This window comes from Eupeodes corollae, chromosome 3 (assembly GCF_945859685.1).
Source record: "Eupeodes corollae chromosome 3, idEupCoro1.1, whole genome shotgun sequence".
NCBI classification, from domain to species: Eukaryota; Metazoa; Arthropoda; class Insecta; order Diptera; family Syrphidae; genus Eupeodes; species Eupeodes corollae.
In genome coordinates, this window is record NC_079149.1 from 32,812,054 (window position 1) to 32,830,753 (window position 18,700).

Here is an 18,700-nt window from a genome sequence, read left to right on the forward strand (position 1 = left end):
ACAATGAATATTACAGAAACCATGAAACTACAACAACTACGGAACTACTATTGAAAATGTAGCTTCAGATAAAATGGCGGAAAAGGCTCAATATAGGAACTATTTGGCAAGTTTTGCGTTCCTAAACCATTTTTAAATCGAAATTTGTATCAAACTTGACATTACGTTGGCGGAGAAGTAGAAAAAAGTTCAAACCATTGTGTTGTTTGACTTCAAATTTGGAAATTAAGGTTTTGAGCCGATTCGCGTTTTTGTTTTTTTTGTTCATTTTTTTAAGAGTAAAAATAATATTAATCAAAATACATATTTTTTGGTCAAAAATCAAGAATTGGAATTTTCATAAATACTAACTGATAGATTTTGTTTCCTAAATTTGCTTCTTCATTATAAAAAAATGTTCCAGATAGAAATTCCTCATAGAACCGGTATTTAACATATAGACAAAATAAAATGGGACCTAGTATTTAGCCCTGTGGTACACCACATGAAGTAGGAAGAAGATTAAAGAGAACTTTCTTCAGTTGAACCGAGAGACCGTTTGCGACCTGTTAAATATGAAAGAAAAAGTTTAACTGCAGTGTTAGAAAAATTAAATGTTTGAAAAAGTTTTTCACATAAATCCGAATGGTTAATCACATCAAATGCCTTAGAGAAATCTAATAGGATAAGAAAACTTATATTTTCCTCAGCCAAGGCAGGACGGATGTTTCCTGTTGCATTTAACAATGCCATTATGCAGGGCTGACCTTTTCCAAAAACCTAATTGTTGACGTGCAACTAGGTTCAAAGAATCAAGGTACAGAGTAATCTGTTTTTTGTAATGTTCTTTCAAACACTTTAGATAGAAAAGGTAATATCGCAAAAGGTCTATAATAAGATTCTTAAGAGTTTTTGGGAATTCATATTATTTTAGCTGAAAGCTATTGTAGTGGATATTAACTTGTAGTAAATATAGTGTTGAAAACATGAGTAATGTACGCTAGGACAAAAGGTAATATGAGCTTAAAGAATCATGGATCCACTTTATATAGGTCGACAGAAACAGAAAAATATGATACAAAAATCGTTATTTCCGGATGTAAATACTGGCTTGGTTAGTAACTTGATTTTAAATGATTCGATAGTATTGAAATAAATTTGTTATTGACTTCATTTTCATCAGTTTCATTTACACAATTATTCTTTACTTTGGCGACTCCTTAATGACAAAGATTGTTCCACAGACTTTTTCCTGTAAGCGATGGACTTTGCCTATTGAAGTACATATCTCGCTTCGTGAACGCTTCAAAACGATACGTATCTAAATGTTCAGTTTAACGGAAGCGTTTCCAGCTTATACACTGAGTCACGTTGTTGTCGAATTTGGTTACTAGTGGGATGTGTCTATTAAATAGCGTTACGATACCTTCAGGGCCAGATTTAGAGGTCCAGAGGCCTTGGGGCAATAAAGAAGCGGAGGCCCCCTCGTCCCAAATTATTTTCAAAATAAAGTAAACCATTTTTTCACTCGAGTTTTTCAATAAATAATTTATTGTGAAACCAAGTAGATTCCTTAAGTATTAAACAAACACATATACGGGTAAATATAAACGGAAAAAATAATTATCTGAAATTAAATTTTAGGGTTAACGAACGGAACTTTTTGAGATTATTTCGCCTAAAAATCGTTGATGATTTCGTTGAAATCCAGTTCTCGGGGTACATCGCTTTCAATTTTCAGGAAAGAAAGCTTGTTTAGACATTTTATTCGCACTCAAGTGCAATTGATTACCATCAAAACTAAATACATTCTCAATGCAATTTCGAGGTTTGGAAATGTAGCTTTGAAATTTTGATTTTCGAGAATTTGGTAGTTAAATAGTTTCGGTGATTGATCTGTTCAAAATCCCTTTTCCTTTTTGTATAAGTGAATCAAAGACACAAATTGAACCAACTCATTACTAAGACTAGGTTCTTCATCATCCGGATACACTTTCACCAATGCCTCTGCTGCGGCTTGCAAATTTTCAGCATCCATCTTCTCGATGTGATTCAGGAATCCAGATCTCGAACGTATAGCTTCATAGGCATGCAATCTTTCAGTAAGAGAAACGGATAGCTGGTCAATCACTAGGATGAAGGCGGATACTTTGTATTTTTTCTTGGGTGACAGATTTACATTCCCGTAATCGAGCGGTTTCAACCTCACATTTCTCGATTTGGTACAGGTGTGTGATTGTACTTATTCATTAGTATGGGATATTTTTTGGCTGCTTTCTCATATTTATTAAAATAATTTCGTTTGGATTCTTCGAATGATTTTCGGGTCTTGCAACATCTTATTTGTAGCGTTAAATCGCTCCAAGATATCGTTCCAAAATGTTGCAAACAAAGCGGTTTCGAGGCCACTCATCTTCTGAAAAAGGTGCGTTGCTTCCTCACGATGCCTTTTTGCTCTTTATCGGAAAATATGCTGGTTAGAGCTTCTTCGATTTCCAAATAGCTGTTGACTAAGGCTTTCGTAGCCTTAGCTCGACAAGACCAACGGGTGTCGCTGATCTTTTTCAAGACTAAAAACTGACCGCTTTTCTTCTCCGATAATTTCTCAATCAGAATGGAAAAACGTGTTCAATTTCTGCACGAAATCAAAGAATTGAACAGCCGATGGACAAGAATTAGCAGCTGCCTTTCCCTCTAAATGCAGAGAATGACCACAATTAGGTACGAAAAATACATATCAAAGGAAAAGATGTTTACAAGTTGGAATTTGAAACAAAAATTTTCCGAAGTTTCTATTGTGGGGGCCCTCCGTTTGTGAAGACCCCTCAATCCAGCCTTGGATACCTTCATTTGATTAGATATTGGCAGAAAGTAGATAGAATTCCATTCAAAACTACGAAGGTCTTCCTTAAATCAAGCATAATTAATGCTTCTAAATTCCATAAATTGGATATTTTGAACGATCAGTTATATATTGTAGTCAAAAGTCATGTAAATCGGATCATGGCTGGAAAAAGCAAGAGCGAGATTTGATAATACGATTTTACATTGCTCAGATTGGTGACCCAAAAACTATCAAACAAGGTACCCATAGATGTGATGTGTGCAAAATGTGTTCCGTTTGTTTAAAAAGGCTTCTATTATAAAAGAATTTCGAAATTGAAAACAACACCTCCCAAAAAACGCCTCTTACAAAACACTCAAATTTAAAGGTAACTTTATAGAATGAAAAACTTATTTGATATTAATTGTCTTTCGTGTTTTGAAGCTTTCATCTTTTTGGGCATTTTGGAAGTGAAAACTTCGGTAAAATTTAAGAAGAAATAATGCACATTTTAACAACAAATTAAACGGTATCTTCGGCGTGTTGGCCATTTAACTGATAAACTTATGCAGTGACATACATTTTTTTCTTTAAATGAAATGAACATCCATTGATGAATTTTAAAAACAATTTCATTTCAAAATAAAACCCTATATAAAAATGTAATAAAACCTACTAACTACCATTTGGTCGTTGAAACAAGGAGAGAGAAGGTGAAGAAGAAACATATTCCAAATTGTTGAATGTAATAATTTTCTTAAAGTGAAAAAAGGATACAAGTCGAGTATGCTTTGTTTTAATATAAAGCTTCTTGAAAATAAGACCCTAAAAATAAAAAGGTTGAGCGGAAAGCAATTCAGTAATTGCCTTTTATTAAAAGATAGCCTTAGCAGAAAGAAAACTTAACTCTTAATCTTTTAAAAATCAAAAAAGATAAAATAATTAAAAATGTTTTCTTCATTTATTTTTTCTGTTTTTAAAGTAAAAGCAATCATGAAAAGAGCTTCGTTAAATCACAAAAGGTTTAGCTTATCTTCAGCTGTTTTGAGTTTTTTTTGTCTAATGAGATTTTCTTTTCAACGTTAAACGAAATCATCCCGCCGCCCGCCATGATGAAGAAGAAGACATTTTAATGCTTTTCGCTAATCCAACGACAAGGCACTTTTCCGCTGTGTCTGATGATGATGATGATGGTGTTCATTTTATATTAGAAAAACAAAGGAATGGATGAATAAATGGCATTCCTTTCCATGGGAAAATGATTTTTCATTCCATCAGTTTCGAGTCAACTGCATAAATATTTGTTTATTCCTTTAACGACGATTTTCACGGATTTATCAGTCCTTTCAATCTCGGGGGTTAATTTCTTTTGCTTGAACAAAAATGAAACAAATTTAACGACTTTATACCATAATCATCACCATAGCCACCACCGTCATGGCCATCACCATCACCATAGCTATCTTCATCTTCATCATCATCATCATCAGTTCACGCACAAGGATGTATTAGATATATTTTTATCATTATCACAGGAAAAAGGAAGCACAAATATTTATCACCAAAGAGCATGAAAACGATAATAAAAAGAAAATATCGCTTCCATTTGTTATTGATTGCTATTCTGTAAATTAAATGGCGTCTAAACGATCCTCTGAGGGCCATAACTCACTTTAATACCACAAAGTCTGTGCTGAAGAGTGAAAAATCACAAAGGACAACAAAAGGACCAAACAACAAAGATGGCACTCGCGTATATTGATTCAAGCTGCTCAAAGCATTTTACGGTTTTCAATAAGAATACGATGCCATAACGTTTACAATCAATTCCAAACAAACAAAAAGAGTATTAAAATAAATTAATTTCTTGAAGGTACTCGCAGGTTTGTTGGAGCTATTTCCGGATTTAAATTTTGAATTCATGAATAAATTCACACAGCCAAAATATTGAATCTGTTAAAATGATGGAACAATTTATTCTTAATTTATTCACATAATTTTTATTCAATACAAAAGTAAGCAAAACCATCAGGACTAGACTTGAACAGACTCGGAATGATATACCCACTTCTATTAATCTGCGGATGTGGATTCGAATTTATAATGATCAATAATTGGATTTTCTCATTTAGGCAATAATAGCTCTTTAATTTGTTGGTTAATCCAAGGTAATTTTTTTTAAATGTATAAAAAGGTGGAATTTAAATTAATTGCATTTTTATTATTAAGGCTAATTGATTTTTAGGTGCGTAAAAATGATTTAATTATTTGTGTAGTTGAGTATTAATTTAATAAAAAAAAACTGGAAATATTAAGAGTTCAGAGAAAATTTGTTGTTTATTTAAAATATGGCAATACTTTTTTCAGAGTTGGTCTTTTTGACAGCTGTCACTTTATTTATGCTCAGTTTAGTTTGCCATTTAATAATGAATAGAATTACCCCCTCACAACATTTGCAAATCGTTCAAATGTACTATCAAACTAATGGTTCGGTTAGCGGGATTCAACGAAACACTCAAATTATTGCAGGACTTTTTAAGTGCGAGCATTGTCTCGCATCATGTCCTTGAAAAAGTGATATCTATCCCTTTAAACTTTATGTTTAAGTACATTAGATAACCCGAGCGTATGATTTAAAAGTATTTTTTAACATATAAATATTGTATGTTGTGATTTACAAGCCCTGAAAGTTGGAAAAATAATTTTACTCAAATAGCGAACCGTTTTTTTAAAAAAAATTTGAGATGTTTTTTTCCGAAGTTCCTTTAAATAAATTCTCTTGCTTCTTAAAGCTTTAGTACTAAGACCACATTTTCTTTAAACATTTTAATTTAAAAAAGCGACAAAAGATATTAGCAGCTGCAGATACATGTGGGAGGGGTGCGCCGACAAAAGACAGTTTTATTCAGTAAAACTGATTTAAAAGTTTTATTTTAAATACTAAAATATAAGTACAAATTCAAATTAAGTTGTGAAAAATATTACACTAAAGTTAAACTTTAAGTACAATTAGCAAATAATAAAAAAGGGTCGATGCGTCGCGATGATGTCGAAACCGTAGCGTGTTCGTAATTGTTCTTCTTCTCTGGTCGTTAGTTCTTTTTTATTTTATTTGACTGTCATATAATTTAGCAACGGTGCCAAGGATTAACAGAAGATAATGGGATGATATGGTAATGGCACATCGTTTTCCGACATGCGGACTAGGAGTATTGACAGTAGGCACATCCTACATCCGGCCATCCTGCGCTGAATCCGTCTCGGATGAATCAGATTCGTTATCGGCACCATCATTTATCAATCGTTTCATAATATCTGCAGCAGATGACGTTTTATTGGGTCCTTCGTGGTTTCCAATTTTACTTAGTTCGTATCGGTCGTTGCGTTTGATTTTTTTAACTTCATACGGCCCAAGGTACTTAGGTTGAACTTTAAGTCCTGGACCAAATTGCGTGCGTTGTATTGCCACAAGGTCGTGCACGGCGTATTTGTAAGCTGGTTTTCGGTTTTTGTCGTAGTTTTTTCTGTTCTCTTGTTGCAACGTTTCTATTTGTAGTTTAGCATCTCTTCGAAGCTCAACTCTGCTTGCTTCAAATTCGTTCCTTATATCCTCTTCCATCATTTCCGAAAGCCTCAAATCCTCTTCATTTCCCATTGGTACACCGATTAAAATGTTCAAACGGTGTCTTTTTTGTAGCTCTGGATACTGTTGAGTTAATCTTCCTTTGGAGTCATGAAACGTGTTGATACCATCTAAGTGGATTTTCAATCGATAGTTTGGTGAGCATTTCTATGATAATGCGGTTCATAAGTTCCACCTGACCATTACCCCGAGGAACTCCAGTCGTGATTTGAACGTTTTGGATACTTCTTTGCTCGAAATATTCTTTGAATGCTGTCAATATAAAGGCACCACCTTTATCCGTTATAATTCGGTGTAGGTTTCCGAATATGTCTTCAAGGAATATCATCTTTTTAAGGACTTCATCCGTCGTGGTTGTCTTGACCGGGAAAATCCACACAAATTTTGTAAAAGCATCCATTACACAAAATATGTACTTATAGTTTTTAGCCGTTGAGGGCATCGGGCCAAGGTGGTCTAAATGATAGGTGTGAAGCGGTATATCAACTTTTTCTATAGGGTTTAGAAAACCTTCCTGTTTTCCGCTCTTTTTTACTGCAAAAATGCAAGACACGCAATTCGAAATAACGTCTGCAACTCTTTTTTGGATACAAGGGAAGTAATATTCCTGCCTAACGATCTTTTCTACCTTTTGGGCGTTGATGTGACCTGGTTCGTGTATGTTTCGAATAATTTCTTTTTGCATGCTTTTCGGGACAACAAGTAAATAAGAACCTTTTGTACAAAAACAAAAATTGTACAAAACACCACCTCTGTTAACGTAGTTTTCGTAGCTATCACGTTGCAGCACATTTAAAATTAATTTACAAGTTTCATCCTTGCTTTGCGCGTTTTTAACACGATGTAAAATTCCGGTTTCGACGTTTGTTATAGTAAATACTCTGCTAAGAGCATCTACATGTTTCATGGCAGTAGCTGGTCTATGCAAAACCTCGCAATCGAATTCTTCTAGTTGTAGAGCCCATCTCGCCACCCGTGAACATAACTCTTTTTTTTTCATAGTCATCTGAAACGCTAAACAGTCAGTGTAAACTTTAAATTTTAGTCCCATTAGATAAACACGGAGTTTGTTCAAAGATCTTACTACTGCGAGCACCCCGAGCTTCGTAGCTGCTGTATTTTTCTTCTGCAGGCTTAGTTTTGAAACTTAGATAAAACACTGGGTGTAAAGCACTATCATGAAGTTGGAGTAGGACTGCTCCAAGGCCTATCTTACTGGCGTCGGTATGAAATTCGGTTTGTAAATTTGGATTAAAGATTTTTAAGAGAGGGTCGTTACACAAAAGATCTTTTAAATGTTCAAACGCGGATCTTTGCTCATGTCCAAAACGAAATACAGACATAGAGTTTCTTGTGATATCTGATAGGGGTTTCGCAATTCTTGAATAATTGGGTATGAATTTTCTAAAAAACCCTGTTAACCCGAGAAAGCTTTGCATTTGCTTAACGTTTTAGGCTCAGGGAAGTTTCTTACTGCTTTCGTCTTTTCGATTGAGGGCTTAACCGTACCGTGTTTGACAATGTGTCCCAAAAGTTCTATAGATCTTAACATAAATTTGCATTTTTTCCAATTAAATTGAAGACCGTTTTTAGCTGCGACGTCTAAAACTAACAATAATGTATCTAAATTTTCGTATTCATCTTTCAAAGCGGTTATAAAGTCATCCACGTAAATACGCACCAGCTTTTTCAAAATGAATCTTTAAAAATTTGGTTAATATATTCCTGAAAAACAGAAGGAGATATACAAAGACCAAACGGCACTTTACAGAACTCGTACTATACACCAGGTTTTAAGAAATAGGTATATTTTCTACTTTCGTGAGCAATGTCAACGTGAAAGAAACCGTTTTTTAAGTCTAAATTCGTAAATACATGGGCGTTGTAAAGTTCATGGAGAACGTCTTCCATAAGCGGAAGGGGATATCGTATTTTTATAATTTTCGTATCAAGTCTTCTAAAATCAATGCATACGCGGTAAGCACCATCCTTTTTTTTCGCGAGCACTATGGGACTTGCAAAATCAGAGTTACTGGGGACAATAACACCCTCGTCCAACCACTTTGCAATTTCTAACTGAACTATCTCTTTCTCTTTGGGAGCTAATCTCTTCGCGCGTTGATAAATAGGTTTTTCATTTTCTAACACAATATTCATTTGGACACATGACTTTTCCGGTTTTTGTGGTCTATAAGCTTTAATGGCGTTTTTAAGACTATCTCTTATTTCAGCATTTTAAATGCCATCAAAATCACAAATTTGTTCACTTTTCATAAAATTAGGGTCTATTTTAAAGATGTCATTTTTGTAAACATCGTTAGCACAACATGAGTTTGAAAATATAGGGGTTAATTTAACTTGTCCGTTTTCAATGTTCAAATTTGCGTATTTTAAAATCTCTGTACCTATTAATATATCTTCTGATAACCATTCATCGTTTACGATATCGAAAATAAGCATGTATGTCGTATCCTGAATCATAACTGATAACTTCAAGGAACCAATCGATTGTCGAATCTCTTGGCCCAAGCCCGCAAGGAGAGTACCCGAGTTTTCGGCTTTACGGTCAAATATTGACTACTTAATAAGTGACAATTGACTACCGGTATCGATAAGAGCACTAAAAGTAAAAAAATTGATTTTTAACTCCACTAAAACCGTCGGCGTGGTAACTCTGTTTACTTTCGAGATTTTTTTAGGGCATTTCTTTGCTAGATGCCCAAAATCACTACAATTGTAACATCGTGATCCTTTTTCTTTGTATGGGCAATCACTTGTATTATGGATCTTCGCACCACAATTGACACAACGTTGATTGTTTGGTTCTTTGTCTTTGCCGTTCTCGTTTGTTTTTATTTAAAAAAATGCAGCTTACATGGAAACTGTGTGTCGAAATTCGTACTGCGCTAATGAAAAGTTGAGCCAAAAATGGTATTGGGAAACCAAGTTTTTGGGCAAGCATATTTGTTCGGAACAAAAATTGGGAAAAATATCCAGTTTGGAGCCTCGGAGGAAAAATTATTTGGGAAACTTGACCCTCTACGATAAATCTCTTATTATTTCATATAATCCTGAGTTTTTTACCCCTGAGCAGGTAATGGAAGTCTTCGAATATATTTTGTGTGCGAGGAAAACTATTTTTTAGTCAATCGGAAACTGACTAAAACTCGGGTTCATATTTTCTTTTTGATGAATCCATGCAATTCGGTTTTGAACCAGAAGTAAAGCTTTCCAATGTCGTTATCTTCCGAACTTTTGCTTAGCTCCGTTAAGTACACTCAAATGATGAAAACCAACATTCATTGACGGAGTTTGAAAAAATTAGATTTGGGTATTTTGTTTGTGGATTATGGGCATGGGTGCTTAGAAGAGCTTTTGTTCACTGAGTAGTAAAATCACTAACATCTATCAAAGCTTTTATTCGCCTCTACATACTTTGAATAATGTTTTTTAAGATTACGTTGTCCGAATTATCTCTTTTTCAATCTGACCAGATCGCAGCCCACTTAGTGTCTTGGGAAAAGCAGGGCGTTTCCTTATCATTTTTTCCACCAGATCCCGAATATGTTCGAGGTGATTCATGCAAGCCATCATCACATCGATTTCTACTTCTTCCAAGTGGTCCGAATGCACTTGGAAACGTGAGGTCCCGCATTGTCTTGAATGGGCAAGACATGTCACCAATAAATAGTCGGTAAGGAAACACATATTCTTCCAAAAATGGTGGTGATGTAATAATTGGAGTTCATCGATCATTCCGCTATGCACAGACCATTTATTTCGGGCACGAAAATTCCTGAACACACCACGACGTAACCTCTCAAGAAATTTCCCCGCTGGGCAACTGTTGTCAAATTGAACCTCCCATTTGATTTTGTCCACACTTTTTAACGTCCATCTGGTGAGCGTAGACAAAACCTGGACTTATCAATGCAGAGGACTATTCCCTAGTCGAATTCACTTCAATATTGGTGAAGGACAGACTACTCTACAATAAACGCAGCGCTGCCCCCCCGTTCAAGCAAACAGTTGTCTTTTTTTTTTGATTAAAGTTTTTGAGACACTTCACTCGCTGTTTGGATACGATCTTAAAGGCTTTAAAGCACCAAATATCTCCGCTAAAATAAATCAGTTTATTATTAAAATATGACAACAACACATTGACTGCGCCACTTTTTTTATAACTCAGTGTGTATTGTATTTTTGGATGCAATAATTTAACTTTTCGGGCTTATTTTCTCCCAATTGTAGCGAGTTATGTTTTCTAAATAATAAAACACTTTTAGTTTCTTAGAAAAGGCGAGGGATTTGACGTTAACACAAGAAAGTGGTCCAAAGTTGTCAAATCGCACGAAAGAGGTGAGCAATTTGACAGGTTAATTTTTGTAGATGATCTTTTTTTACGGACTCAACGCTTGGATAAACAAAATAAAGGTTGCAAGCGATGTACAAAATGTTGCTCGCCGTCTTGAAGGAATCATTTTTCATTCATCAAATGTGTTCGTGTAAAACGTCAGACTAAAGTATATCTGAGGTCTTACACAAACACAACAATTCGAGTTGTTTGACAGTTAAACTTCTAAAAAGCATCAAATACTTGATGTTTATATAAATCATATGTATATAATACTTCTTACTTCAAGACTTTCTTATAAACCCCATAAGTCAAATTTATTAAATTTGTTTTTATGCTGACAGTTTGTATTTTAAATCTAATTAAAAATAACAGCTATGACCAAAATTCATCAAAAGTTAAATATTTTTTAGAGCTCTATCTAGAAAATTCGATGATGCCAATTCAAACTAGAAAATCTCCCAGAGGTAAAATCAAATGCTTATTATCAATTTTAGTTTCTTAAAATGCCTTGACATTTTTTTAATACCCTAAAAAAGGTAATTTAAAACAATGTATTTTTTTGTTGTATATTTTCAGTCAAAATATGACCTCCGAGCCGCCAGCAAAACATGACTCCTTACATAGTGTTAAATCGTACGATCTCAAAGCCCAACTCAAGCAAATTGCTGCTGGTGCAACTTCATCTATAGTCACCCGTTTCTTAGTCCAACCCTTGGAAGTACTAAAAATACGATTTCAACTGCAAGTCGAACCCTTCGAAGGTCATCAAGCGTCAAAATATAAATCCTTTATGCAAGCATGCAGGCTCATACACCACGAAGAAGGAATTACAGCCTTCTGGAAGGGTCACAATGCCGGTCAGCTGTTAAGTATAGTCTATGGGGTTTCACAGTTTTGGTCCTACGAACAATTAGAGCTGCAATTTAGTCAAACACCTTTGCTCAAAGACCGACCAAATGCCACTCGTTTTATCAGTGGTGCATGTTCAGGGGCTATTGCAACAATGGTGTCGATGCCATTCGATGTTGTTCGCACGAGATTAGTGGTGCAGGACACAGGATGTGGGTATCGTAATGCAACTTCAGCCATTCCACACATACTACGTCAAGAGGGCGTTCGGGGGTTGTATCGTGGTCTGGGACCGTCCCTGATTCAGATTGTACCTTTGGTCGGAACGAATTTTGCAATCTATGGGATATTCAACGATATAGCTGCAAATTGTATGCATATCAAAGATCCTAAGCGTCTACCGACGTGGTTAATTCTGCTATCTGGTGGTGTGACGGGATGCTTTTCCAAAATGGCTGTGTATCCTTTGGATTTTATCAAACGACGATTACAAGTACAGGGATTCCATGAGCATCGAAAAACATTCGGCAGAAATGTCACCTGCGATGGGATAATTAGTTGTATAGTAATGACGCTCCGAGAAGAGGGTGCTCTGGGGTTCTACAAAGGCATGGGACCGACACTTATAAAAGCTGGTGTTTCGACAGCCTTTTACTTTGGTGTGTATGAAAAAATGAAACAATTCATGTGAGCAGGGGAAGTTACGAAGAGGTGTAAAATAAATAAAAAACGAAAATAAATACAAAAATCTCCGACTACTTTTGGGGGAAATGTCAAAGTTTGTTATAGTTTTCTTTTTTCGTTTGCTGCCTGCCTTTGTGTCATATTTGTCCTATTTGTCCCTTTTGAAGGACGCAAACAAGCTACACAAACATCAAATCTACACCCAGATTCAAATCCAATTAAGGACATTCGTTTTTGTTGTTTTGTTTGTTTCCCAAATAAAATCAAATGAATATGTTATCTAAAAAAAATAAAAGGGAATGTGGTTTTGTGTGAGGGGTATTTTTTACGTTTCATTAAAAATAGACATATACACACATATAAAAAAGGGGTTTAGTGCCTCTTTTACTCTCTACTAGTATGTAGTGATGTTTTTGATGTGAACTTAAGTTCTGAGGATGCTTCAAACTTATATGACACTTGAATTTGTGTCAATATAATTTGGAGCTTGGATGTGGACGGTTTTGAGTTTTTGTAGATGATGGTTTTTGTGAGGTATGTGCGGTGTGGAGTGGATGTTATGGCTTCCCACAAAGAACACCAACCATACTATAGCACCAGCTGTTACATAAATAGAAAGCTCTGGTTGAGGACTATGATTGTTGACCTCTGTGCTGAAACTAGAACCAACAATCAAAGCACACGGATATCTGGATATTGTTTTTTTACATTTTGGTAATGTGTCTGATATAGTCAAGGACGTAGGGTTTGTTTTAAAAATACAAATTTAATACTTACTTCAGCGCTTCTGTATAATAGCATTAATTTGACACATTTAAATTTTTAATAGCTTTTAGGTTTATTTCCTTTAATATCACGATTTAAAATATCCGTAAAGATTCTGCACCTATTACAATGTTTATAGCTTGCGTTAGTAACTTCAAGTGAAGAGATAAAATTGGAGAATTAAAATTTGTGTACGTCTGGAAAATTCAATACATGTTTCAAAAAGTATTTCCATTTGCCCTAACTTTTTTTGTGCATAGATCTGTAACCAAAGGGTGCAAAGGCGAAAGTGGAAACATCATAGTAGAACCGCAGTCAAAACTAAGAATGTGGAAGAACCATTTTTTCAGGCTGTAGAACGGGTATGACGAACCGAATTCAACTGTCAATACAGACAACGAATGCCAAGAATCCAATCCTATCGACATAGTCGAAGTAAATATTGCCATGTCTTAGCTGAAGTCTTACAAAGCTGCTATAGCCGATGGCCTTAATGTCTAGGTTTTCGAAGAAGCTGGAGATATTTTAGTTAAGAGAGAGAGTTTAACTTAAAAAAAGAGACCCTCTAAAAAGCACGTTTTATTGACGAATCAGTCTTCTTAACATCGTTAATAACCTTAAAGGTGTGCTTTTAGACCAGGAAAGTACACAGTTGATCAAATATTCACAAAAAATCGACCCCCATCATCTTTGCATCGATTTCAAGGCTGCATATGACAGAATCTACTGGGACAAGCTAGATCTATGTCTAGCTTTTTGGCATTCCAACAAAACTAGTCTATTTGTGCAAGATGACCAAGGAGATTTCGAGCTACATATAAAGGTTTAAAGCAACTTAACCTTTTGGTGTTAAAAAACACTTGTGATTTTCTTAACATCGTCCTTGAAAGAATATGGCCCACGTCAACCCCAGAGGTAATATCCTTCAAAAGTCTGACCAATCGGAATAATCGGAGAACTCACCACGATGTCAATGGGGCTCTTGCTAGTTTTGAGGCAGGGGCTGCAAAAATGGGTTTCAAGGCTTATGAGGACAAAAGTTGTCATCAAGAAAGGGAACACAACAACGAGACGTCTCGGCCAAAGTATCACCATCGATAGACGTAATTTAAAGGGTAGTAAATGACTTTGTCTACCTGAGCTCCGCTATGAATGCAGAAAACCACAACAGCTAAGGTCAAACGTTCCTCGTGCGATCTACGGTCCCGTATGCATAGGAGGTGAGTGGAGGAGATGACTAAAGTATTGAACAAATTTACTTTAAATGTTTTACTTTTAAAATCATCGCTTACGGAAAATACCAAAAAGTAATACTTGTTGTAAACTGAAATCAATTGGTTGAGGGGACTGTTTATACCATAACTCGATCTGCTTGATATAGGACGTAAGAGAACTTGTGTTCTTATAATGGGTGTCACAAAATTAACGCAAGATTTGAATTTGAGGCCATTTGTGCAGTGAAGTGTTGGCAACCCTGAAAAAAAGCAATTTGACAGATAACAGTATCAGTATAGGGTTATTAAAAATGGAGCGTTACACGATAGAACAACGTGTCTTCATTATTAAAGAATATTTCAAAAATAGTGAAAGCTTGGCGGCTGCAGTTCGAAAATTTCATACAAAATATGGTCGAAATAGTGTTTTAACTTCGTCAACTGTGAAGAGATTAATTGAAAAATTCATGGAGACTGGATCCGTTGGAGACGCCAAACACACTGGTCGTCCAAAAACAAGACTTCAAATGTGAATGTCGAAGCAGTGCGTGAGAGTGTTGCCAGGAACCTCAATTCGACGTCGTGGACAAGAATTGCAAATTTCAAGAATCTCTCTACAGCGTATACTCACCAAAGATCTGTGTCTTCATGCTTACAAAATTCAATCAACACAACAATTGAAGCCTAATGACCATGGACAGAGAAGAGAGTTCGTTGAATGAATTATTGAACATCAACAAATGGATCCTGATTTTTCGAGCAAAATCATGCTAAGCGATGAAGCACATTTTCATCTTGATGGCTTTGTCAATCAATTTGCCGCATTTGGGGTTCGGAGAACCCACATGTGATTGTCGAAAAACAAATGCATCCACAACGCGTGACTGTATGGTGTGGATTTTGGGCTGGGGGCATAATTGTGCCATATTTTTTTGAAAATGATGCTGGTCAAGCAGTGACTGTTACTGGTGCTCGATATCGCGACATGATTACGCAGTTCTTTCTGCCAAAATTGGATGATATTGATGTGTCCAATATGTGGTTGGTTTCAACAAGACGGTGCCACATGTCATACAGCCCGTGAAACAATTCAATTACTGCATGAGACATTTCCAGGTCGTGTACTCTCTCGTTTCGGTGATCAAAATTGGCTTCCTAGATCGTGTGATTTAACACCATTAGACTTCTTTTTATGGGGTTATTTGAAATCACAAGTCTATGTCAACAAGCCCACAACCACCCGTGCAATAAAGGAGGAGATTCAACACTGCATCAACGAAATTCAGCCACATTTATGCAGAATGGTCATGGAAAATTTCAAGAAAAGAGTGCGCATGTGCATGCAAAGCCGTGGAGGCCATTTGTCCGATGTGTAATTCCATACATAACCCTATCCTATGTACTTTACGAGTCAATAAAAATATAACTATCAACAGACTAAAAACGGCGTTTTCTATTTAATTCAAATCTTGCGTTAATTTTGGGACACCCTTTACTTGAACGGCTATAAATAAAGTTAAATTGTTCCAAAATTGATGGTGATATGACTGACCCATTGCTTAATTTTATAATAAAGCACAGCTGAATGTACACTCTGTGTTTAGAAAGCTATGAGCGTGAGCCTATGATTGTACGGTGAAATTTCGAGCCTATTGGACCATGGGAAGAAACGGATGCAGAAGCGCATGAATCTTCTTTGTACTCCTTCTATTCTGTTTATATGGACTGAATCAAAGGGAGCCAATATTTTTCAGCTATATTCTAAAATTAGTCTTACAAATGATATATAAAGAAGTTTAAGAAATGAAAGGTCTCGAAAATAATGTGAAAACCGTTTTATAAATCCGAGTGTCTTATTTGCTTTTTTAATAATACAGTCATAATGATTTGTAAAAGTTAATTTTGAGTCAAGAATAATACCTAGGCCAGAGAAAGTAGAGAGATAAGTCAAATAAGAAGTGTCTAATTGATAATTAAAAGACAAACATTTTATTTGCGTGTAAAAAAACATTGATTTGCATTTGCCTATGTTTAGTAAAAGCTTATTTATAAAACACTATTGGTGAAAGCTATTAAGATCATCTTGTAGGAGTAAACAGTAGTCCAGTGAGTTAATACGTTTGAAAATTTTAATGTCTTCAGCGTGAATCAAAGCAGATGATTGTTTTATAGTAGAAGGTAAGTCATTAATGTACAAAAAATACAGTAAAGGTCCTAAGTGGCTACCTTGTGGTACGCCAGAGTTGGTATACAAATATGATGACCGCTCATTCCTTAATACTACGCTCTACGATCTATTATTAAAGTACGATGAAACCCAACTAACAAATTTGTCGTTAAAGCCTTGGGATTTAAGTTTGGAAGTTAATGTTTTATTGCACAATTTATCAAAGGCCACAGTCAACTTGTTTCCGTTGTTTAAACGAATCTAAATAAAAAGAACTGAAATGAAAGGGGTTAGTAACTGTTAACTTATTTTGAACAAAACCATGTTGACTGCCACAAATTAAAGACTTACAATTAAACGATATGACTTTAAAAATAATGGACTTAAATTACTTAGGGATGACCGACAGTTCTGTAATAGGACGATAATTTTGTATTTCATTTTTACTACCCTTTTTATGTATCGGTGTTATATACAAACACTTCCAAATTTTAGGACAAGATTTAAGATTTTAGCGATTCATTAAAAGGAATTTGAAGAGGATAAGATAAATAAGATGCGCATTTTTACAAAATATAAGAAGGTACACCATCTGAACCAGGGCTATAACAAACGTCAAGTTCTGAAGCTTTGCGAATGTTTCATCTTCAGAGATCCAAAGACTAATTGAATTCAAATCAGGGAAATTTTGTGAGAGAGCTTATAACTCAGGCGTTTGACAGCAGTTCGCTACTTCGAAAGCATCTTTGAAAAAATTTGGAAACATATTTGAAATTTTTTCAGAGTGGCTAAGTTTGTTCTTGAAAGACATGCAGTTTGGATATCCGTCAGTATTTCTCTTACTTTTTTTATTTACACTTCAGAATTTCAGAAAGTAGTAAGCTTATAGCAAGCGTCAAACTACGATCAGAGGCTCATCTTAAGTGCATGTGTTAGTTGTTAGTAAAAAATAATACAAATATAGCCTAACACACGCACAAAATACAAAACAAAATTAGCATTTAACTATTACAGAACGAAAAATAAAATGAGAACGATAGAGGAGCACTGATTCTAAACAATGATTTTAATCCCACCTTATTTAAATTTGAATCTATCGATGAACAGTTTAATTTATAAAAAGCTCATTCGACTTAAAGCTTCATTCTTCCCATAGTTAGTTCTATGGAAGTCAGTATGTATAAAATCAAATGTGCGCAGGTGATGAGTTCCGCCCCGGTAATTCAAATGTACACAAGAAAGCAAATAAGGTGCATCAATTTCACCATTAATGAGGTGGTGAAAAAATACTAAGTCATTATTAACAAGCCTTTGATAGAGAGAATGCATTTGAAGAAGTAGAAAACGATGTTCATAGGGAGGCAGATCATAGAGATCTTCCCAAAGAAGACCCTTTAGGGCAAAGCGAATGAAATTATGTTGGATTGATTCAATACGTTTTCTATGAATTTCGTAATAGGGAGTCCATACCTTCGAAGCATATTCAAGATGAGGACGAACATGGCAATTATACAAAGAAAGGGTAACATAGGGATCATTGAACTCCTTTGACCAGCGTTTTATAAAACCAAGCATAGAACTTGCCTTATTAACAATAACATTAATGTGATGTGTAAACTCAAAGTTGGAACAGAAATGTACACCTAAATCTTTAAATGTAGATATGATATACAGTAGTCAAATACGTTACTGATTAGTTTTTTAGTGAAAGTTATAGTCTGGCATTTTAAAGGGTTGAGTAAAAGGCTATTTTTCCCACACCAAAATGTGAAACTATCAATGTCGGCTTTTAAAAGAATACGATCATGGTTAGACTTTATTATTTTGAAAATCTTTATATCGTCAGCAAAAATGAGAAGTTCACTTGAGCGTAGACATGACGATACATCGTTAATAGACAGGATGAACAGAAAAGGGCCAAGATGGCTTCCCTGGGGAACACCACATTGAGCAACAAAAGGTTCAGAATGACAATTTCTAAATTTTACCTCGTAGGATCTGTTTTCAAGGTATGACTTAATCCAAGCTGAGAAAAATGGTGGAAAACCAAGAGCCTTAAGTTTAAATAAAATAATTCCGTGGCTAAGTTGGTCAAAAGCCTTAGAAAAGTCAATGTATACACAGTCAACTTCATAACCTTGTTCTTAAGTGTTTGAACATATGTTTGAGAATGTGAGGAGATTAGTAACCGTTTATCTTTTTTTCACAAAACCATGTT

At 35.2% G+C, this 18,700-nt stretch overlaps 2 protein-coding genes across 5 annotated transcripts in view; one reads left to right on the plus strand and one right to left on the minus strand.

Moving 5' to 3' along the window:
* Positions 1-12,430, plus strand: part of LOC129952068 (mitochondrial thiamine pyrophosphate carrier-like) — a 151,195-nt gene extending 138,765 nt beyond the window's left edge. For 2 of the 3 annotated variants that reach the window (XM_056064495.1, XM_056064496.1), the window contains exon 2: positions 11,380-12,430. In XM_056064495.1, the coding sequence (XP_055920470.1) occupies positions 11,387-12,343 (957 nt within the window). In that variant the 5' untranslated portion in view covers positions 11,380-11,386 and the 3' untranslated portion in view covers positions 12,344-12,430. Of the gene's footprint in view, positions 1-11,082; positions 11,268-11,379 lie in introns of those variants that run through there. The other variant, XM_056064494.1, reaches the window with a different exon arrangement.
* Positions 1-18,700, minus strand: part of LOC129952066 (sodium channel protein 60E) — a 362,037-nt gene that overhangs the window by 181,893 nt on the left and 161,444 nt on the right. The window lies entirely within an intron of this gene.